At 33.7% G+C, this 25,333-nt stretch overlaps 1 protein-coding gene across 6 annotated transcripts in view; it reads left to right on the forward strand.

Annotated features, from left to right (window-relative positions):
- Nucleotides 1–660: 660 nt before the first annotated feature.
- The window catches only part of LOC127839039 (cytosolic phospholipase A2-like), a 50,919-nt gene continuing 26,246 nt past the window's right edge, over nt 661–25,333 (forward strand). The window contains exons 1-3 of one of the 6 annotated variants that reach the window (XM_052367183.1): nt 661–711; nt 20,081–20,127; nt 20,449–20,485. In XM_052367183.1, the coding sequence (XP_052223143.1) occupies nt 20,120–20,127; nt 20,449–20,485 (45 nt within the window). In that variant the 5' untranslated portion in view covers nt 661–711; nt 20,081–20,119. Of the gene's footprint in view, nt 712–7,907; nt 8,187–15,937; nt 16,170–20,080; nt 20,128–20,448; nt 20,486–25,333 lie in introns of those variants that run through there. The other 5 variants (XM_052367182.1, XM_052367181.1, XM_052367185.1 and 2 more) reach the window with 5 other exon arrangements.

The raw sequence follows: 25,333 nt of genomic DNA on the forward strand, positions 1-25,333 counted from the left end.
AGTGCGACAATACAATGACGACAGTGCGACAATACAATGGCAACAATGTGATAATACCACAGCAACAATGCGATGATACGATGGCTACAGTACGATATTACTATCGTATTGTCGCCATCGTATTGTCGCACTGTCGCATTGTTGCAAAGTAATCCTCAATAGGGCTCGAACCACTGACTCCTAGAGTCCTGGAGTAAAAATCTACCAATTAGACCACTCGGCCATCCGTCCTCATACAATGAAGGATGTATTTGATACTTTCTATAAGCGATCCTTGTAGTTTCACAAAATATAACGACAACAACAAAACTCTCCAAATTATTCAATCGTTTGGCATGGCAATGCTTTATCATTTTCAGGTTTTTAAATCGTCAAAAGATGCATATAATGGCTATTTTAGAGAATGGTAAATGTTCAGTATTACTGTTTCCTCACAAATATCATAACTTAAACACAAATTTGCCAGTTTGAAACAACTTTTTTTAATTTTGTCAATTTACCAAAACAAGAAAAGGCTCCTTTAAGATTTTAGAGTTAAGAGAGGACAAACCCTATTTCTTGGTAGAATTACAGTTGTAAGAGAATATAAGCTCAATGAATTGTAACATACAACTTCAAGTGGTTTCAAGTGTTGCATTTGCAGGTCACTTGTGCAATAAACAGAAATTTTGCTTTAAAGAACTCTGACTTTTGTTGATGGGATAGATTGATGTGAGAATATACATTTTTGGATTTACATGGAATTAATGATTGCAGTTGTAATAATTATCAAATATATACAGTCATTTGATGAAATTGGTTGTAAGTTCAACAAGAAATGTCTTTTATAAAGGCAAACAGCATCAACAATAATGTTTTATGTCATTTTCAGCTATATTGAGCTATATATATATAATATATATATATTATATATTCAGCTATATATTAAGATTGCTGAAAACTTCTAAATGATACATGTCATAATATTTTTGTTATAATATAGCCAATACATCTTTCATATTGAAGATCTTTAATGTAAATTACTTTAATTCTTTAACCTTCAATAAACAAATGTGATGGTAATTCACCAATTATTATCACTCTAAGCCTGATATAGTTTTTAGCTCACCTGGGCACAATGTGCTCATGGTGAGCTTTTGTGATTGCCTTTTGTCTGTCGTTCGTCATGCAGCGTCAACATTTGTCTTGCTAACAATCTAGAGGCCACATTTATTCTTTGATGTTTATGAAATTTGTTCACAAGATTTGTGACAATCATATCATGGATGAGTTTCAAATTGGTTCAAATTGGTTGAAAAACATGGCTGCCAGAGGGTGGGGCATTTTTCCCTTTTTGGCTATAGATAAAACTTGTTAACACTCTAGAGGCCACATTTATTGTCTGATCATCATGAAACTTGGTCAGAAAATTTGTCCCAATGATATCTTGGAGGAGTTCGAAAATGGTTCTGGTTGCGTGAAAAACATGGCCTCCAAGGGTCGGGGCATTTTTCCTAACAGTAAAACTGCGATAACTCAAGGTAGCACGGGACTGATCTCAATGCTCGAGTAATCACAGGTTTCGAGTAATCCAGGGTATTATTTGTTTTCACTGATTTGGTTGGTGATGCTTAACTTCTGACCGCAAACACTTTATTTACATGTAAGACTGTGCTTGGAAAAGGAAGGGCTTTGTAAAAATCACTTTAGGTTACAGTATACTAAACTTAACAATAAGAATGATCGTTCATTCATTTAATTTAATCAACATACACACATAACACATATATAATAAAAAATATTCAAACAATATTCAATGTACATGTAGCATATTTAAAATAGCACACAAGCACATGAAAAAACACACGAAAAAACAACATGAGCACTTAACACAATTTGTATTTAATTTTCATTCAGTCAGACTTGTGTTGTGCAAAGTCTTAGATTGAAGACTGTTGCAACCCATTAGCTTCCCAGAACTGATGGCGTAAGATGTTTCGCGACAAAGAGCAGAGCATCTGTAGTTCCTGGTCTGTGTTCAAACTGTGTAGCTTTTATCTGAATCTGAAATGATGACAATTTGCAGTGTTTCTCAAACTGCGACCTTATCAAGCGTTATTTGTCAGCTTGATTGCGCTGTTTTCACAACTTGATATTTTAAGCACCGACCAGACAAGAATGTGTCTTTTAATAATAGCCAGTTAATTAGGGGGCAGGGAATATATTTTTGACCAAATTTCGAGTTCCGAAAGGCCGCAAACAGTCAAATCCATTGCATCAAAACAGAAAGTGACACAAGAAAGCCTTTTTGTGTCAGTGTCATAGCATAGGCAATATACATTGAAAATACAACCAAAGACAAGGCTGGCTTCTTCACTTGTGAAACTATGGCCCTTGATTTTTCCCCCCGACCACCTCATTTTTAATGAAAAATTGAGAAATTTGACCCATTTCATGGCATGCACAGAACATTCAAACAGAATGCAATCCTAGTTTTGGCTACATTACTCACTAATTTCATCCCTGTGCTTTGTTTATTTGCCTAGAAAAGTGTCTCCCATACGTTTAGATTTTTCACAATTTACCTTCAAAATTTTGTTCTGTTTCTGCAGCGTGAAATATTGACTTCCGACAAAAGTGAAAACCTCCTTTTTGAAGATTCAAAATTTCCTTGCTAGGGAGCTGTGGCTAGTTGTAATGTTTTTTTTCCAAAATTTTGAGACATTCTTTCTACAACCTAACACAAGAAATACATCTTATAAATACCTAATTGATTTTTAAAGACCATAGGTAACACCTACCCTAAAGATATGTAATTTTCATGGACCCCCCTTTCACTGATATATCCCCTGCCACCTTAAGTTTTTTAATATATGCATAATAAAACAAAAAGCTTTTGTTATATTAAAATATAATGTTTAATGAATTAAATGCAACATTTCTGAACTGTATCCTGTGTTTTGTTTGTATTTCATAGTAATTCCAAAAATTCACACAATTCAAGGGAAACAACCAGAACAGAAATAATCAAAAAAATAGTGTTCCTATTCACAACATTTGACTCTATTTAGTAGAGAAGCACACAAGTTATATGTCAAATGTTTAAAATGATTATTGACACTATCAATCAGTCTTACAGATGTATATTCCCATATGATTACATAATACATGCACCAAATATTGATATTCATTCATTAAAATACCATTCAAAATTAGATCACTCCATAAGAAATCACAGCACAGTTATAACAAGAAATATCTTTAAAAAAGATATACGGCGTTGATTGTGGTCGATGTTTATGAACGATCAAAAGTTATCTCTATGAGATAAAAAGTAGCGGATGCCTTTTTTCTGCGCAGTTCTTAGCTACATCACAAGCAAATCAATTACGGGGTGTTGCGCCAGATTTCGTGGCTTATTTTGCTTTATGTGATATTTTTACTCAGATGTCTATATTTACAGAATAGAAAAACACAAGAAACATGAAAATAAACGAGTGCATATAGGTCAGCCGGCAATACTCGAATCTTATTTAATTGCATAATTATAGTATAGTGAATTATTGTGCTCATGCTGAATAAACTGGTCAAAATGGATAAATATTTCTAATTAATTTTATCAAAATTGGTCCTTATCATGCAAATGTTGAAAACATATTAAAAATCGATGATTGGCATACCACAATAATATTGCCGAATATCTTTATTTAGTATCTTTCTTATCAAAACAGACTTCAAGTGCACAAAGTTTACGAGACGGCGTTTATATAAAGATTTCTGCAACTGACCGCAAACTGACCTTGATACCTTGCGGATTGGAATGCAATGCATTAAAGTTAGGTAACAATTCTGCTGCTGAAACGACGGCTTGTTTACGCCAACTGTACTCGACCAAGGCAACAGCTGTGCCTAAAATATTGATAAAGCGACTAAACGAACTATTTACTCCATCAGACAAAAATAGCATAGATTCCAATTTTGTCCTTCAATGAAAAGGTCGCAACCCCTTCTGCGAACTCCGGTGATGAACTGTATATAAACTCTGACTTTCGCGGGTTGAAATGCAATGCAAGTAAGTACTAAATATGAGAATATAGCCTTTAGTATAAACGCTTTTGCGCTGGCAATTCTCTGAAAATAAAAGGTGAACGCACAAACTGTATTTATGTCGAAAATTGATTGTAAAACTGTTCTATCTATTGAGCCTTTTCATTAGAGATAAAATTGTTTCATGCAGTAAAACAGTGTTACAAAGACGCGGATATGTTTCCAATGTTCTGGTGTTATACTCAAATCAGCCAATGGAATAAATGAAGTGTATTCATTCGTACCTAGCCGCGGGAAATTTTATTTGCATATTATTGGATACTTACAAAGGTCAAGTCAGGGTGAAAAGCTGGCTTAATACAGCTTACGCCGAAAAACAATCACGCTAGGAAAAACAAAGGTGTACTTTTCAAAAAAGGAGTATTTCCAAACTATAAAGTTTCTGCAGGCATGTGCCCTGTGTAGAGAAACAAGTTCAAGATTCTATTCCGTTGAATTCAGACCCTGACCTGGAAAGTGTCGTGCGATTGGGTGATTCTGTGGCTAACGATGTCTTGAATGCGTGTAATCGTTCTCGGGGTCCACTCGTTCTCCCTATTAAACTGCGACCACATCAAACAGTACCACAGTCTGAAAATCAAAGTGCTACAATTGGAAACAGTGGGCAAATATATCTGACTATGAGAACATCATTGTAAACAAGACACAGCTTGAAAACATTTTCAAGTGCATAAGGAACCTTCATGAGCACATATTTTCCTTTTGTTAATGCTTTGAGGCCCATAACTTAAGTGCAAGATGTTGACACAAAGTTTACTGTGGCATAAATGTGACACATGCATTTTTGATGACATGGCATGTTTATTTTCAAGATAATATAGTGCATGGTGAGCTTTAAGCCTTAGCCTTTTGCCGCGGAAACTACACCGCAGAACACCATAGACGCTTGGAGTGTACGCCCGCTTCCAGATGTGGCATTCACTTATTATTTCGTATTTATTATCAAATAAATGCTTCAATCTTAGTCTTTCTTCATCGGTTAGGTGTCACATGAAGAAATATGTTGCCATAATGACTTCAAATAAGAAGAAAAAGAGAATTTATGTTTGCGGCATGTTACAAACCACTATTTTGCATAATTTTCCTATTTTTACCAACTTTTTCTACAAAACTGCAGACTTATCTTGCTTATTTAAGTATTCAAGCTCAGAAAATGTGCAAATGTAGATGCTATTACACAAATATGAGTTTAAACATTGTTTTCCAGTGCGAAATCAGCACACGTGAAATTTTCCTAAAATTAGCAATGGTTTTAACATTATTACCTCCCTTTGTTTTCCATAATCTCAACCATAGCGGTTAAAAGATATATGCAAAATTATGTTTGATTTGTTACCGCAACACATTTGTGGAATACATGTATCAATTTTCGTATGATATACACAATTTTAAAATTTTGCGTTTTGCTATTAAGGGGGCAGGGGATATATTTTTGACCAAATTTCGAGTTCCGAAAGGCCGCAAACAGTCAAATCCATTGCATCAAAACAGAAAGTGACACAAGAAAGCCTTTTTGTGTCAGTGTCATAGCATAGGCAATATACATTGAAAATACAACCAAAGACAAGGCTGGCTTCTTCACTTGTGAAACTATGGCCCTTGATCTTTCCCCCCGACCACCTCATTTTTAATGAAAAATTGAGAAATTTGACCCAATTCATGGCATGCACAGAACATTCAAACAGAATGCAATCCTAGTTTTGGCTACATTACTCACTAATTTCATCCCTGTGCTTTGTTTATTTGCCTAGAAAAGTGTCTCCCATACGTTTAGATTTTTCACAATTTACCTTCAAAATTTTGTTCTGTTTCTGCAGCGTGAAATATTGACTTCCGACAAAAGTGAAAACCTCCTTTTTGAAGATTCAAAATTTCCTTGCTAGGGAGCTGTGGCTAGTTGTAATGTTTTTTTCCAAAATTTTGAGACATTCTTTCTACAACCTAACACAAGAAATACATCTTATAAATACCTAATTGATTTTTAAAGACCATAGGTAACACCTACCCTAAAGATATGTAATTTTCATGGACCCCCCTTTCACTGATATATCCCCTGCCACCTTAAGGTGTGAAATGCCTTTCAGGGACCAGCACGCATCCTCGAGTTATGGAAAATTGCATGCTTGAGTTATTGTGGGTATTTTTATATAGAAATTAAATGATAATGTTAGGGACTTCCTTTAATACTCGAGTAATCGCCAGTTTATTGCAATTCTACTGTATATATGGTTATAGTTAAACCTTGTTAACATTGTAGAGGCCACATTTATTATCCTATCTTCATGAAACTTGGTCAGAAGATTGGTTTTAATAATATCTTGGACGTGCTTGAAAGTCATTCCGGATGGTTGAAAAACATGGCCACCAGGGGTGGGGCATTTTTCTTGATATTGCTATAGTAAAACCTTGTTTACACTCTAGAGCCCACATTTATTTTCTGATCACCAAGAAACTTGGTTAGAAGATTTATCACAATGATATTTTGGATGAGTTCGAAAATGATTCCGGTTGGTTGAAAAACATGGCTGCCAGGGGGTGGGGCATTTTTCCTGATATTGCTATAGTATTAAACCTTGTTAACACTCTAGAGGCCATATGTATCATCCAATCACCATGAAACTTGGTCAGAAGATTAATTTTGTCTGAATGATATTTTGAAAGAGTGTGAAAATTGTTCCGGTTGGTTGAAAAACATGGCTGCCAGGGGACCAGGCATTTTTCCTTATATTACTCTATATGGCTATAGTAAAACCTTGCATTTTTCCATTATGGCTAATGTAAAATCTTGTAAACAGTCTAAAAGTCACATTTATAGTCAAATCTTTATGAAACTAGGCAGAATATTTGTTCAATTATGTCTTGGATGAGTTCGAAATTGGTTCTGGTCTGTTGAAAAACATGGCCGCATGGGGGCGGGGCATTTTTCCTTATATGGCAATAGTAAAACTTTGTTAACACTCTAAAGTTCACATTTATTGTCCAATCTTCATGAAAGTTGGCAGGAGATTTGCCCTAATGATATCTTGGACGAATTAAAAAATGGTTCAGATTGGTTGAAAAACATGGCCGCCAAGGGGCGGAGCATTTTAGCGTATATGGCTCTATATAGTAAAACTGTGTTAACATTCTAGAGGCCACATTTATTGTCAGATCTTAATGAAACTTGGTCAGAAGATTTGTCCTAATAATATCTTGGACAAGTTAGAAAATGGTTCCGGTTGGTTTGAAAAATTGCCACCAGGGGGCGGGGCATTTTTTCTTCTATGGCTATAGGAGAACTTGTTAACACTCTTTAAGTCACATTTATTGTCCAATCTTCATGAAACTTTGTCAGAATATTTGTTTAAATGATATCTTGGATGTGTTCGAAAATGATTCCAGTCTGTTGAAAAGGTGGCCGCCAGGAGTCAGGAAATTTGTCCTAATATGGCTATAGTACATTCTTGTTAGCACTCTAAAAGTTACAGTTAATGTTCACTCTTCATGAAAGTTGGTCATAACATTTGTTCTAATGACATCTTGGGCTGCGAAGAACAGGTCAGTTCCTTTATATCTCAGGTGAGCGACTTTGGGCCTTTCAGGCCTTCTTGTTCTATTCTGCGCTTGAGCGATTGAATCATTATCCCAATAACACAATTTACAAATGGTGCATTTGACCTTGATATTGTTTACATTTTTTCAACCACGGAAATCGTGTTTTACCACAAATGGTATTGATATTGTCATGCCCTAGATTGTTTATGAAAACATGTGTTTATGTTCATGTACATTGTTCATTTTTACCGTTTATGTTTTGCATCTAAATGACTATGTCACTGTTATTTAATGTTTTTATTGGATGCTGTGTGGAAGTTAGAGCTGATAACAGCCGATGCCTACCTTTTGCGCTTCTTTATTATTTGTAATATCCTTTTTAAAAGTCTCATTGTTTAAGCGTCTGTTAATGTGGCAGCCATTTTTGCATAAACAGGAAGTTGATTTCCTGATGCTGACATAAGTGCCTTCTGGGTAGTTTACACTGACTACAGTATTTTGACAGTTTCGTCATACAATATCTTTTGTTAAATACTCATATTCCTTCTTAAAAATTGTTTAAAAAGGTAATAGTCATCTTTATAAATGATTTATTGATTTAATTGATATGTATTTGACTACTGCTTCATTGTAATATCGTCAGAAATATCATTTTAATATGAGTGACATTTACCGTGTCAAGAACGCTCAAATTTTATTGTGCGCTCTTGCGCGCTTTACTGCTCGTTGTTTGTGCGCTTTTTGTGCACAATTCATATGTGCGCTTTTACGTTATTATTGCACAACGTTATGTGTGCGCTTTTGGAGAGTATAAAAGGCACTGAAAATTCTCATTCGTGGACTCTGAACTTTGTTTTCCTAGGTGTGAGACCTATTTTATTTTTCTTATATAAGCATTTAAAATACATTTTTCAATAAGACTTAGCTATTAAAATTCAGACTGAATTTTATAAATACTTAAAAATTGCATTTGTCATCTTTTTAGAACATTATAAAATAGAAAGTGCAAATACTTAACATGACACATGTACGTGTATATTGCTGTATTATAATGTAAATGTCTGAAAATTAATCTGTCTGTTAAGAAATATATATATTGAAAGTTGTTATTTATTTATTCGTTATGAATGAATAAAATTTAGAAAGGTTATAAATCTTGAGTTTGTATTTTTTTTACAATTTTAAAACAACTGAATAGGCAAAATGTTATTCTTAGTTTACTGTTTATCAGAGTCCATTTTAGTTCCATGTTAAACTTGAATAAAAGCTTCAAGTTTGGAAAAGTTAAAGAAACTGAAGTAAAATCACAGCTACCGCTCGGCTCGTGACAATATGTTTACTGCTCTGACCTTTATTAAAGTAACTCAATTACCTACGTCAACAGACCATCATAAGTTTGCCACAATATACTATTTATAGTAATGATTTTAATTACGGTTAGTATGCGTACTAGTTTTAAAAGCCTTTGACGTAGCCTTGTGTAGAATTTCATTGATTTTTGGATCAATATTGCACTTAAGTGAGCCTTTATAAAAAAACATCAGTGAAAGTTTTGATTACTTCTTATTGTAAGTTATACTGATTAAAATAAACATTTCCTAAGGTTATTTAAAAGTTTTGAAACTTGAAACTGCAAGGATTATATATTAGCAAATGATTTCATGAGATTTTATTCGTCAGTATTTCATCTGTTTATATCCTGTCAAAATAATGCTTTAATAGGTTCTTATGTTTATTAATGGCAGTGTAATCGAAACAGCATAGATTTTTACAGGACAGATACTTGCAAACGGAGTGTGTTTAACCCTTTACCACTTAGATACGTAAATGTGACGCATTTGAAGTCCCTTAGAAAATTACATTTAATTCAAGACCTTTCTACAAGAATCAAGTTTTAAAGGCTTCATTTCCATCCCTAGATACTGATGAGTAGCAAACAGCATAAAACCTGAACAGACTGCGAGTTACTCGCAGGCTGTTCTGGTTTTATGCTGTTTGCACATAGCCATTTTCACTTTGCTTCTGAGTGGAAAGGGTAAAATCAGGCTGTTGTATTATAAAGATTACCTATGTTTAGCTATTGGAAATTAAAACATAGCCCTTTCTTTTACCATTTCCACCACTTCCACCACTACTACAACTACTATAACTTAACTGATACTGTGACTGTTGCTATAACTTCTACTGCTGCTCCTACCACCACCATTAGGTACCACCAGAAATAGTATTTTTGGTAGGATATTAATTAAGTTACATGTAGGTGTTATTTTGACAATCATTTTATTTCATTAATATTTGTAATGAAAAAGGTTCTTTAATTTATTTTATTTTGGTTACTTACTTTGGCAGAGTTATTGACCAATGATTTCTGGTACATGAAATGCCTTGCATTCTTCTCCATTTTGAAAGATTTTATATGATTAAAAAAATCTGATACATTACAAATTTTAGGAAAACATTAAGTACATAGAAGAAACGAGGTTTTACAATCGTGTGTATTATGGTGTACAGAATAGAGAAATATATTGATCAAGGAAACTGCTTAATCACAGATTGTAAAAGTGACAAATCAAATAATTAATTGTTTTTATATGTTTTTTAAACAAAATTTGTGTTGTTCATAAGAATTTTTATTGACATATATACTTTATGAGGTATTTGTTGCAAGATTAGGTGCAGTCAAAATAGTATTTCTTATTTGTTTGATAACCTTTCTTATGAAAGTAAAGTCAATTAGTTCAATCACTTAAGAACAGGGTAAATATTTGACGAAAGCCTTGACTTTTTGGATACTGTACTTAATGACTGGCCTTTATATAGATAGCTTAGTGTAGGAGTGGTGTCACGAAATAGCTGAGACCAGTTAGTGTGTACAACAGGCGTAGTAACTGGCGTAGTAACAGACGTACTACTATGACAGCTTTAAATTATGAATGAATGGGAAATCTAGTAAATTCCACACGCGCTCAACCTTGCATTCTAAAATTCCAGTTCTTTCGGACTGGTGGTTTTAACTGACTCACCCATGTAAATATAGGACTCTATCTTTGTGGTATCTAGGACTAGGGTTTATGACCCAAAAAAACAACACTTGAAAATGAAATATATAGAACAACATGAAAAATGCTGACACATTACATGTAAAATATTATTGTATGATTTCAATTGTATTGATCTTGTCAATCAGCCGAACAACTTTTTGTTTTTATTAAATTAATTAATAAAATTTCCATATAATATCTTGTGAATATTATACCCATGTAGTATAAAGATTTGCACAGGAGATATGTTATGCTGTTAAAGATATTTAATGTTTGTATTTTCCTATCATAACAAATGAACAGAAATATATATGAAGAGTTAATATATATTATTAACCAACTTCAAAGAATGAAAATATAATATTTGTTTCGTATTCCATGACAATATTGTATTCGACAAATCGTTTACATTCCATATCCATTCAAATGGTTGTAAGTGATAAAAAATATTTGAAAAAAGGAAATATATTTGAAGTTACACAGCATTGTACTTTAACGCTAAATACTTGCAGTCTTGCAAACTTTACCCTGTCAGATAGATACCGGCTATAAATTTGAATTATGTTTAGATGGACTTTTTAATCAATGCATGATAAATGGATTTTTTATTGAATAGAAAAAATTTGTAGAATACTCTGGTCCTACCGGATAATGCTGATAATTTATGTAGCTAAAGACGGAACTACACAGACGTAAGCTGTAAATACCAGGATATAGATAACAATTGATGGATAAGCTATATGATCATTGAAATGGTAATGACCATATTGTAAAGTGGGTAAAACCACTTTCAAGAAAATTCCTTTCTTTCTTGCGGTATCAAACTGAATTTGATACTTGAAGGTGACATAGCAATAATCAGTTATGGCAAGCAGATTATATCATACAGTATTGAACCATTTACGTCCCAAATAGGGAATTTTATCAAAGAATGTTGTGCCGTCACATACGTTGACGCCAATTTAGGACCAATGAGTGGAAAGCTGTTGTATCTACCAAAGATTTCAATAGCAGATGAAAAAATTGTACATTCAAGTTCAAGACTGATTATTTATCAGTTTTTAGCAGTTTTACACTCACCACTTATTATGTTAAATGTTTTAGACTCAAATTTACTGGTATTAGCACTATCAGTGTATCAGAGTGCAATAGTATTCATGGGAGACCACTCAGTTTGCAGGTATCCAAATGAGCCACGCTTTCTGAAAAGGGGGTTTAATGGATGTGCGTAAAGTGTCGTCCCAGATTAGCCTGTGCAGTCCGCACAGGCTAATCAGGGACGACACTTTCCGCCTAAACTGGAATTTTGCTAAGAAGATGCTTTCCTTAAACGAAAAATCTCATAAAAGCGGAAAGTGTCGTCCCTCACAGTGATTAGCTGTGCGGACAGCACGGGCTAATCTGGGACGACACTTTAGGCACATTCGTTAAACCCCCTTCTCCCAGAGCGTCGTCCAAATACTTTATACTGCACATTTAGAGGTCAAAGATCAAAGTCGCTCATAATGCATCTTGAAGGGATTGTAACTGCGTCTTTCAACATGCAGTTTTAAAATAACTTACCAAAAGGAGATGGCACATCTTGTGTAACATCTGTCTCCTTACCTCAAAGGTCAAAGTCAAACTTACAGGTTAAATTTGGTTATAAATTAGCTGTAAATTACTCCATCTGTATCTAAATTCTTCATAAAGTAATTTTAATTATTTAACACAAATGTTCCCCATGTTGAGACTGTTTGTCATGTGAACTGTCTAATGTCTTAAAAGGTCAAGGTCACACAAAGGTCATAGGTTTTATTTGGTTATAAAACAGCATGTCCAGACTGTTACTTCATAATTCATCATGCAATTTTAAAATAATTTACCAAACATATTAACTAAGTGGAGAAGAAACTTGTTAAACCTTAGTCAGATGTTGAATTGTATCACTAAAAAGGCCATTAGGGTCAAACATAAGCTTTATTCAGCTTGTTTAATAATTATGCCCCCCTTCGAAGAAGAGGGGGTATATTGCTTTGCTAATGTCGGTCTGTCGGTCGGTCTGTCGGTCCGTTCACCAGGTGGTTGTCAGACGATAACTCAAGAACGCTTGGGCCTAGGATCATGAAACTTCATAGGTACATTGATCATGACTCGCAGATGACCCCTATTGATTTTGAGGTCACTAGGTCAAAGGTCAAGGTCACGGTGACCAAAAATAGTAAAATAGTTTCCGGATGATAACTTAAGAACACTTAGGCCTAGGATCATGAAACTTGATAGGTAGATTGATCATGACTCGCAGATGACCCCTATAGATTTTCAGGTCACTAGGTCAAAGGTCAAGGTCACAGTGACCCGAAATAGTAAAATGGTTTCCGGATGATAACTCAAGAACGCTTAGGCCTAGGATCATGAAACTTGATAGGTAGATTGATCAGGACTCGCAGATGACCACTATTGATTTTGAGGTCACTAGGTCAAAGGTCAAGGTCACAGTGACCCGAAAAAGTAAAATGGTTTCCAGATGATAACTCAAGAACGCTTAGGCCTAGGATCATGAAACTTGATAGGTAGATTGATCATGACTCGCAGATGACCTCTATTGATTTTCAGGTCACTAGGTCAAAGGTCAAGGTCACGATGACCCGAAATAGTAAAATGGTTTCCGGATGATAACTGAAGAACGCTTATTCCTAGGATCATGAAACTTGATAGGTAGAATGATCATGACTCGCAGATGACCCCTATTGATTTTCAGGTCACTAGGTCAAAGGTCAAGGTCATGGTGACCCGAAATAGTAAAATGGTGTCCGGATGATAACTCAAGAATGCTTATGGCTAGGATCATGAAACTTCATAGGTACATTGATCATGACTGGCAGATGACCCCTATTGATTTTCAGGTCACTAGGTCAAAGGTCAAGGTCACAGTGACAAAAAACATATTCACACAATGGCTCTCACTACAACGGAGAGCCCATATGGGGGGCATGCATGTTTTACAAACAGCCCTTGTTTACTAGATTATTGACAATGTGCTTGAAATATTTGCTGGCAGGCATCTGGTTTACATGTATATATTCAGGGATTGTGCCAAATAGTTACATGTTCCTAAGCCAGCATATAACTTAAAACAATGTTTGCATTTTTAAAGGGACTTTTACATGTTTTGGTAAATTGACAAAGGTATAAAAATTGTTTCAGATTCGCAAATGTTCGTTGTAGTTATGATATTTGTGAGGAAACAGTAATACTGACCATTTACCATGCTCTAAAACATCTTTTGACGATTTGAAAACCTGAAAATTATAAAGCATTGCAATTCGAAACGATTGAATTATTTGGAGAGTAATCTGTTATTTTGTGACACTATGAGGATTGCTTATATAAAGTATAAAATACATCACTTATTGTATGAGCATGGATGGCCGAGTGGTCTAAGCATTAGATTTACTCCAGGGGTCAGTGGTTCGAGCCCAGTTGAGGGCTACTTTTTTTCTTTCTTTAATTGTATTGTTGTTTTTTACTGAAGCTTTTTAGATCCAATGTTTATATTTATCAATATAAAGCATTGAATGACAAACTTCAGTACATGCCAAAATCTGTGAAAAGGTCCCTTTAAAACAATGTTTGCATTTTAAAATCAATTAGACATCAACATTCAAGGTTACAGTGACCCTCTTTTGCAAGGATGGGCATACATGTTTTACAAACATATCTTGTTAACCTTGTAAAACATGCACACAAAACAAATAAAGCATGATTTGGTATATGACAGTTTAATATAAGCGCTGTGTCAGCTAGGGTAGAGAACATTTACCCAGCTTTGTATTTGTCTTTGATATGAAATTGAATGCCAGTGGATAAAAGACAAATAACATAAAAGATCTTGAAACAGCAAGACCAGACAGATTCTGCAATTGAAGGACAACATGGCCTATATTTCTAAATGTCTTCAAGGCTGTCACAACAGTTAATTTGAATGCACAAGCAAAGCTCTCGTATTTTGCGATCATGTTTCAAATAAGTTTATTGGGATAATTATTTCATGCTTTTAATACAGTAAGGCATATTAATCCTGCAAGGTCTTAGAACAGAATATCATGGTACATATGGTATTATATTTTCACAAAAGTGGTATTTTTAATGGTTATGTCTTAAATGGACTTAAATTTAAGCTTATTTCTTAAAATGCTCAAGCAAATATTTATCATTATAAAAATTGAGACCTTGGGGGCTTAACCCTTTTTCACTTAGATTTTCACATGCATGTGTAGTCCCTTTGAAAATTAAATTAAATTTAAGACTTTTCTTACTAGATTCAAGTTTTTTAGGCTTCATATCCAAACCTTAGATACTGATGAGCAGCAAACAGCGAGTTACTCGAAGGCTGTACTGGTTTTATGCTGTTTGCACATCGCAATTTGCACTTTGCTTCTTAGTGGGAAAGGGTTAAACGGGCCTCTAAATGGGAAATGGTTTAACAGGCCTCTAAGTGGGAAAGGATTAAACGGGCTTCTAAGTGGGAAATGGTTAAACAGGCCTCTAAGTGGGAAAGGGTTAAACGGGCCTCTAAATGGGCAAGGGTTTAAACCGGCCTCTTAGTGGGAAAGGGTTTTAACCGGCCTCTAAGTGGGAAAGGGTTAAATGGGCCTTTAAGTGGGAAAGGGTTAAATGGACCTCTACGTGGGAAAGAGTTAAACGGACCTGTGAAAATCAGCGGTAGTAGTGAAATGATAAAAAAGTAAAAAGAGATATACCCGTACAAGAAATACTGCTCTTTGCATGCACTTCATCAATAACAGGACTTGTTTCTATTTTGTAGGCATAAGTTTGAATCCTGCTAGAGGCGTGTTAGTAATTTTTTTTATAAAATTGTAAACGGATACGTTTCTGCTTTAAGGTGTTTAAATAAATGTAAATATTTAATACTGCCAATATATAATGCTCCTTTAACAATAGTAAAACATCCTACTACTTTGTGTAAAATAAAACACGCCCATGATGACGAAAGTAGAGACACGTTAATAGACGTTTCAATCATTAATAAACAATGTCAAAAGCCTGGTCAAAGCTTTGTATTGCTGACCCTTAAATTTACGTCTATTCATTAATCCGAATAGATTGCACTTGAATGGCTCTTACAAAATCCTATGGGGAAATTTTGCTATCTGACTACAATGACGTAAAAGGGCCTAAATTTAACTTCACAATGAAGGTGTATTTAAGAGCCAATTATTTAAGACGTTAGAGCTGAACAAACACATTCATGCCATATGCATGTACTTCCATATACATTTATCATATACAGCATTATGCCTTTAAGGGCAGATTGTTTGGTATATATATAATGTGAGACGTTTGTAGTGAACCCTTCATGATAAAGAGGCTATTGTTAATGGATAAAGCAGTGTGTATTTATATGTAAACTCTTCGTTCATTCAATTTGTTTTACGGTGTTTTCTGTCCTATTAATCAATCAATAATCCTGCCAAGTGTGTTTTGACAGACTGATTTAGGTTACAGGTAGGTAATTTTATGATTTAAGTCTCTCAATATTTATAATTATCAAAGTTTATTATTTAGAGTAAATTTGTGTGAATTAAAACAAAGTTCTTATTTACAGATATAATATTATAGTGAATAGCAATAACAAGTTATATTGGTAAGTTGTTATATAATTACATGAAACAGACCACAATTTCATTTCTAGAAGAAAATATGTACATATGTTCAAACATCTCTTTGAAGAGTGTTTTTATTTGCAAAAATAAAATATATATACGTATTGCAAAGAAAGTGAGATGTGGCTATTATATGTGTTTTGTATTGCTTTTAACATGTGGTAGTATTTATACAGAAATATCTTTCTAGTATATTTCATTTTTATTTACAAAAGATTATATCATATGTTTTTTAAACGTTATGATAAGAACCAATTCAATAGAATGCTACATGTAATGTTCTCATATACAAGTCTTATATACATGACTTAAGAACAAAGATTAACAAAAAACGTATTCATGCCTGATTGTTGTGCAATGTTACATTCCATTGTTTATGTAAATAAACTACTTAATAAATGTCACAAAGATCTGAAATTTCCAATTAGCTTGCATTGTGATTGCGCAATTTGTATAATTTATATCTGGGCATGTCAGAATTAAAATAATTTTTGGTTTATTGTTATTGTAACTTTCGTTAGGATGAATTTATGAAAAGGTTACCGGTCTTGTTATACTAAGGTTTAATTTGCATGCATGCTAGATATTTTTATTATTATTTAAAGTAGGAAACCTTCAAAATCTTCAAGTCTTTATTCGATGAATCATTTACTTCATTGTTAATACTAACAAAGATCTTTGTGGCAAACTCAGATAATGTTCCAATATCTAACCTATACAGAATAACAGATTTGATTCCATATTTTTTAAGAACAGTTAATATAATGACAGCCATAACAAAATCTTATCCTGCATTTAACCCTTTCCAACTCATAAGCAAAGTGGAATTGGCTATGTGCAAACAGCATTAAAACCAGAACAGCCTGCGAGTAACTCACAGTCTGTTCAGGTTTTATGCTGTTTGCTGCTCATCAGTATCTAAGGGTTGGAAATGAAGCCTTTAAAACTTGAATTTAGTAACAAAGGTCTAATTAAATGTTATATTTCATTTTTATCCCATTAGGGAATAACAAGTTTCCATATTGCTGTGTACTCAACTCTTCTGATTGCATAGAAGATTTTGTTCAAACTTTCATAGCTATTAAATTACAATAATTTGAAGGTTATTGTAAAAGAAGGAATGGTAGCTGCTACACTTGTTCTACTAAATGGAGGGTTTGTCTGAGACCAAAATAATGTGTCATGAGGGTGGACAGTGTCTTTGACACATTAAGTTTTTTTCAAGATGAGTTAATATTAACTGTGTGTGTGTATAATATTTATTGTGTTCATATTACCAGTTTGAAATACACCTTTGCATATTTAATGTGAAAATGAGAGTAGGGCTTTTAAAACTAAGTAACAACAATATTTATGTTCTGGTTTAAATACAGAAAGTTTATTCAAACATAATGTGTCCTTAGGGTTAGAAGTTTGTTTTGCATGGGAATTTTGGTTTTCCTTTGCTCTCACTTGTGTTTCTATGCTGTCTGTGCTATTTATTGATAATATTTGTTACTGTTTCATGAGAAAGTTTCCCTAAGCTTTACCACACCTACTTTTCATTAGGTCACATCCCACTAAATTTGTGCACAGAAACACTCAGGAATACTTGTTGAAGGAGAGAAATAAATACGTGTGATCTTGCATGACTTCATCTTGTGTCATTTCAACTGAATTACTAAAACATTTTACAAAAAATTGAATTCTACATTAAAAGATATCATGTCAAGTAAAGGAACCCTTGAATATTGCATTGACCATAACATATTAGGTATACATTGACAAAGTTTTGGATGTAGTTAATGGAAAATTGTTGTATAAATGCACTTATTATTTAATAATGAAGTTTGACATGTTTACATCATTGTTTAGCTCTTTTGTATTAACAATTATTTTTTGTTTTTATGGAAATATGTTATAGAATGAATATCATCATTTGATAAAAGGCACAATCTGAGCTGTTTGGTATGGAGCTTATACCGTCTGCTATGTCAAGCAAGATTTTATGGTCTCATTAGCGGACTGGGTAGCTTCTTATAAAGACTGTGCAGGTCGGCTGCATATGGCATAATGCCCATTTTCGCATAACACAGCTCAACCCACATTCACAGTAAGTTTATAAAGATGAATGCACTATTTATTGATTTCTATAACATGTAAAAGAAATCCAGAACGCAGGAAATAGTACATTGTGATCCACAAGGGCTCATTGTTAATTGTTAATTGTTGAGAGCACTTATGCAGTCTTAATTTAAAAAAAGTTTCATTAATGAATACATGTGAATGAATACAAAATTCTCATCAATAGACTGCCAGTCAGAGTACTAGTTTTTATCATTTTTTCAGTTACAGTATTTACATAACAACAATGATTTAATATATACACTTATGAAAACTTACAAACATAATAAAAAAATCTAACTCAGTTATGTATTGACTGATTTCATTGATGATCTTGGTAACTTAACATTTTCATCATAAACCCTTTCCCGCTCAGAGGCAAGGTGAAAATGTTCAAACAGCATAAAACCAGAACAGCCTGCGAGCAACTTACAGTCTGCTCAGGTTTTATGCTATTTGCTGCAAGTATCAGTATCTAAGGGTTGGAAGTGAAGCCTTTAAAACTTGAATCTAGTAAGAAAGGATTTTAATTAAATTAAACTTTCTAAGGGACTACAAATGCGTCAAAATACTTTTCTTAGTGGTAAAGGGTTTAGTTCCCGATGAATGTTGCCCATAGCTTCCCCCATGTTTACTACTTCAAACAAACATGTTGTAGTTACTGAGTACCTGGTCATATATTATTTACGAGTTCTTCACTGATCAGCAACTTCACTTGTTTTTATCAGTCCCAGATAAATATAGTGCAGATAATTAGATTTCATTATTGAATTGGTGGAGTCTGACCTACCATAATCGTAGTGGTAAGAAACTACCTCCAGAACTCAGGGGTTTCAGGTTAGATTGCCTGCTCATCCCTAAACTTCTAACATCTCTCTCCCATCAGACACTTAGCTCATGTGCAGTGCACTTGCGTTTTCTTCTCTTGTTCTCACAAGGACACTATTGGACATTAAACCTTTACCACTGTCTTAGATACACATTTTTGAGCTTTTGTAGTTCCTTGGAAAGATCAATTAAATCAAAGGCCTTTCTTCCCAGATCCAAGTTTTAAAGGTTTCAATTCCAACCCTTAGATACGGATGAGCAACAAACAGCATTTAACCTGAACAGACTATGAGTTACTTGCAAGCTGTTCTGGTTTTATGCTGTTTGCAAAAGCCATTTTCTCTTTGCTTCTAAGTGGGAAAGGGTCAAAGACCCAGGGCCATCTCTAGACTGGACCCCCCTTTAACCTTATTAATAAGTCTTTTGGTGGCATTTGGAAGAGAAACAGCCCTGTGCACTAGGTAAAAATGAACTACACACACAATAAGTTATAGTGTTTAGTTGGAATTTTCACCATTTTCAAAAGCATTTCAGTCACTTTACTGTGGTTAGCTAACCAACTCACTTTCACACTTTTCGAGGAATGGCTGGTTTACTCAGATACTTAGTGCATATACTAATTCAAGGAACTGACAAGTGCACTACTTGATTCTTAAGTGGGAGGGGAATGGCTGTATAAAAATTTGCATGACCAATGCCCATACAAGGACAAGTAATTATGTGGCTAGAAGGGGAATTATCAGATTTGTTGTCCACTTCTCAAACTGGTGTAGTAGCATACTGGCTGCAGCATGGATTAAACATTGATATATTTTTTTACAGACTCTGCTGACCTTTAAGACAGAAAATTTCATAACAAAGATGCCATTGTAAGTGTACTTGTTATAGTAAATATTGTTAGATGTTCAATACTTCAACATAATAAAAAATGATATCATTCTGAATAACATAATTATAATTTTCAGAGCCTTGAACTTTTCACCTCAGATATTGACAAAGAATTATCAATTAATATCTGACATTGAAGCTGTTACAGTAACGATTAATAATATTTACTTGCCTGCTTTTGAAAATACAATAATATTTACTAACAATTGAAATTCAGTGGTTATATGGCAAAAGGTTTAATTTATGATAACAAAAGTTGAAAGAAGCAAAATTGGTTATTATTCTTATCTTTCCACTTTCAGCAGAAACAAATCATTTGACCCTTTCCAAGTATTTGAGGTAAGCATAGTTTTTGTATTTGGCATTTTAGAACCACTGTTTACTATCATTATTAGCATGTATTTGTAGATTTGCTTGCTGTATTTTAACCCATTTATGCCTAGTGGTCTCTTCCATCCTTCTAAATTGGATCAATTTATTTCCAAAATTAGGGATGTCCAGTATATTTATTTCTATATTTAGAATATTTCTTACAGAAATTCCTTTAAGCAAACAGCGCAGACCCAGATGAGACGTCGCATCATGCGGCGTCTCATCTGGGTCTTCGCTGTTTGCAATGTCCTTTTTTCAGGACGCTAGGCATAAATTTCGCTTGAACAGTACATTTGCCCTAGGTGCAAAAAAAGGGTGTGTTATACATCTTACCTGCATCATAATCAATTTCCGTACGGCATAGGCAAACATGGGATATTCTGTGTTGTGGAGCATGCTGTTGAGCCTTTAACTTGCCCATATTAACATGATGCATGCGTGTGTGAGGTCCTCAATCCGCCCCTGAGGCTGCTATACATGTATATGAGGACCTGAAGTGTGTGCCAGCACTCCTAACTTAATTTCTAGACACACAAAAGTTGGGACTTATATAATGGCTGCATGCATCTCCACCTTTGCTTAAAGCAAATATTCTCAAGTGCTATTTTGGTTTTGAAATTTAAATCTGAACAATCTAATTAATATGAAATATGATTAACTATTGCCTGAATCATGAACAATTAATAAAAACTAATCAAAAAGTAATAACAAATCATGAACATTTTAAAACAAATCACACAAATGTAATGATGAATTAAGAAAATTCAATAATCAATAATTAAAATTTAGTAATTAATCATCACAATTTGATAATGAATTATGAAAATTAATTAATGAATCATGAATATTTATTTATGATTCATGAAAAATTATTAATGAATCATGAATATATATTAACAAATCATACAAATTTAATAACCATTGGTAGCGCTGGCTGAAATGACCTTTTTTCATTCCCATCAAGTTGCTGTCAAATGCAGATCTCAAATGCCTGACTTGTGTGCTCATCATGCTGTTGCTGTCAATATTTTAACTATAAATAAGCTTCAATTCCTTATATATAAAGATTATCAATGAGAATAACCTCATTTGGGCCATGCTCTGTAAAAAGGGGGTTTAATGCATGTGCGTAAAGTGTCGTCCCAGATTAGCCTGTGCAGTAAAAACTATATCATATTTTAAATAATATATTTTTTAAGTATCTATTTATATAAATGCTAATAAATTGATTGGTTTTAATAATAGTTAAAAGGTTCCCTGGGGACTTTTATTACACCAGATACTGGAAAATCAGTGGTTGTTACAGTTATCAGTGAAATGCACCTGCAGAATAAGCATGCACACTATCATCACTTTATTGTAGTAACATTTTCTTTGAAGTAGACAATGATTGTGTATCCCACTCATGGTATGTATCTAAAAAGCTTTTGTAATGGAATATATAATTTTTTTTAATTTTGTCATCAAAATAACATTATAACTAGCTATCAATCTGGTTGAAAAGTGGGAATATGTATTGTTTTAATACATTATTATAATATTTACGCAAAATGCACTCAAATAACCCCTTTAATAATTATATATAAGGATTATTTAAATAATAAAAAATGTTCTTCTTTATTGCAAAAAAAATGGTTTTACTTTAGTACAAAGGAGAGCCTAAATGCCTTAATTTAAGGTAGCGCACCTCTAATGATTTCCCGCGATTTCTTCGAAGGTTGAAGAGCCTACTATTAGGTGCCGTAGCCTAGTGGTTAAGGCGATAGACTAGAAATCTTTTGGGATATTCCCGCGCAGGTTCGAATCCTGCCGACGACTTATACTTTTTTGCGACGCGTTTTATTTATTTTCTAACGTAATTTGATTTAATATGGCATATAAGCTATATATATTGTTAAATATGTTGCAATTTTTATGCACATTCTTCAATTATTAAAATTAAAACAACGTTATGGCGAAATTGGGTGATTTACTGTTGAAAATACGAACCATGCATGTTGCATTTTTATTTTTATTTCAAAAAGTAAATGGTAAATCTGTCTAGTTCTTGGTATTTTTGCTGTATATAGTGTTTCTATAAAAACTAAGTTTAAAATATGACTTAAATGATACTATTTTGAATTTTATGACACTTTGTTTTTAACCGACCCAATTTTTACTTGGCTGAAATCACTTACATTTCATGGCGCTCTTCCATAGATAAAAATTTGTAAAAAATAAATGTCTTTAAAAGAATACTTATTTCATCTTGTTTAAACTTTAAACACCTTTACAGCATCTGTACACACCAACTGCATGCCCATATTTGGAAATTTGAATGAATTATGGAACTTTTATATACCCCAGGGGTGAAAATAAACTGGACAAAAGCCGAGCGTGGGGGTGGTTTTGAAAAAATCGGTATATTTTTTTAAAAAGCATGGAAAGCCTACCTACAAATTTGCATGTAGTTCAGTGAAATGATGCTGATTAGGAAAATAATTAATTAGATTATATTTGGATATGTGCCCATTAGAGGTGCGCTACCTTAAGCTTTGACACGCATTGTCAAACAAAATATTGGATTCGGTACATTTTTTACATTTTTGTTCAAAATTGCTAGTTAATTGTTGAGAATAAGAATAATTTTTTACATGAACATTCGTATGCAAGTACTATATAATTAACAGACACATGATAATCTTATAACTATTTTCTGTCACTGTTGACAGCAACACAAAAGGGCTGGCCTAATGAAAAGTCTTGCTTTTCTTTACCCATGTTATTCGGGGTGCGTTTTTCTTATATTATTTATTGCCCTGTCATCATTTTTAGCTCGGCTGTTTTTGGAGAAAACATGAGGTATTGTCATATCCAGCGTGTCCGCCGTCGTGTCGTCGGCAAAACCTTAACATTTTGTTAAGGTTTTGAACATTGGCTCTAAAATCAAAGTGCTTCAACCTACAACATTGAAACTTCATATGTAGCTGCACCTTGATGAGTTCTACACACCACACCCATTTTTGGGTCACTAGGTCAAAGGTCAAGGTCACTGTGACTTCCAAAAAAAAAGCTAAAACCTTAACATTTTGTTAAGGTTTTGAACATTGCTTCTAAAATAAAAGTGCTTCCACCTACAACATTGAAACTTCATATGTAGCTGCACCTTGATGATTTCTACACACCACACCCATTTTTGGGTCACTAGGTCAAAGGTCAAGGTCACTGTTACCTCTTAGAAAAAAATAAAAAAATTCTGACAAGCTTTCATTTATTCAAAACTGCACCCGCAGCCGAGCGTGGCACCCGTTATGCGGTGCTCTTGTTTTACAAATAAATATAAAAGCAAACAATTCCTTTTTGCGCTGTACACTTCAACCATGAAGCCAAAACATTTATAACAATTAGGTAGATCCGTCCTAAAGTTAATCGTAAATTGCTACAAGACTTGGCTTACGCTTTGTCCAGGGCTGTTGTCTGGTTCTTCATCATTAGTGTTTCAAAGTCAGGTAATTTATTGGAGACAAGTAGCTATTACATGTATTTAATATCTCATTTTACAGTTTAGGAATTTAAATATAAAATTCATTACAACATAACAGTAACAACAGAATATGAGTAAAATTATCAAAGCTTGTCTGCTGGTTGCAAGATTGTTCTATATTCCATCTTTGGTCCATGATATTGCGGGCAATTAAAATGGGGAGGTAGCTGTGCAATTGCCATCTCTTACACCAATATAGCATTAATTGACATCATGAAGGACTTGATATAATTGACACTTTATAATGAAGGACTTATGCTATAATTGACATTATGAAGGACTTGATACAATTGATATCATGAAGGACTTGCTATAATTGACATCATGAAGGACTTGATATGATTGACACTTTATAACAAAGGACTTGCTATAATTGACACTTAATAACGAAGGACTTGCTATACTTGACATTATGAAGGACTTGATATGATTGAGATCATGAAGGACTTGCTATAATTGACATCATGAAGGACTTGATATAATTGACACTTTATAACCAAGGACTTGATATAATTGACACTTTATAAGGAAGGACTTGCTATAATTGACATTATGAAGGACTACATATAATTTACACCATGATGGACTAGCTTTAATTTATTACACAGTTTATATTGACAAATGATTTGTGTATATATATTTTTTGGTAAATAATGGCAAACAAATTGATTTACTTTAATCTCAGGTGTTCCAAACTTTGACAAACATAAAAGCTGAGGGATCTATGCTTTATGACTGTTTAATGTACACTGTAAAGAAGTAGCTTTAATAAGAACTGTAAAGAACTAGATATAATTGACATTGTGAAGAACTAGCTTTTAAAGACAGTCTACAGAGAACTAGGTTTAATTAGGGCTGTCAAGAACTAGCTTTAAAAGATGCTGTAAAGAACTAGCTTTGAAGGACACTGTAAAAAACTAGCTTTAAAGTGCACTGTAAAGAACTAGCTTTGAAGGACACTGTAAAGAACTAGCTTTGAAGGACACTGAAAAGAACTAGCTTTAAAAGATGCTGTAAAGAACTAGCTTTGAAGGACACTGTAAAGAACTAGCTTTAAAGTGCACTGTTAATAACTAGCTTTGAAGGACACTGAAAAGAACTAGCTTAAAGGACACTGTAAAGAACTAGCTTTAAAGGACACTGTAAAGAACTAGCTTTGAAGGACACTGTAAAGAACTAGCTTTGAAGGACACTGTAAAGAATTAGCTTTGAAGGACACTGTAAAGAACTAGCTTTGAAGGACACTGTAAAAAACTAGCTTTGAAGGACACTGTAAAATAATAGCTTTAAAG

The sequence above is a fragment of the Dreissena polymorpha genome, chromosome 7, assembly GCF_020536995.1.
Source record: "Dreissena polymorpha isolate Duluth1 chromosome 7, UMN_Dpol_1.0, whole genome shotgun sequence".
Classification (NCBI taxonomy): Eukaryota; Metazoa; Mollusca; class Bivalvia; order Myida; family Dreissenidae; genus Dreissena; species Dreissena polymorpha.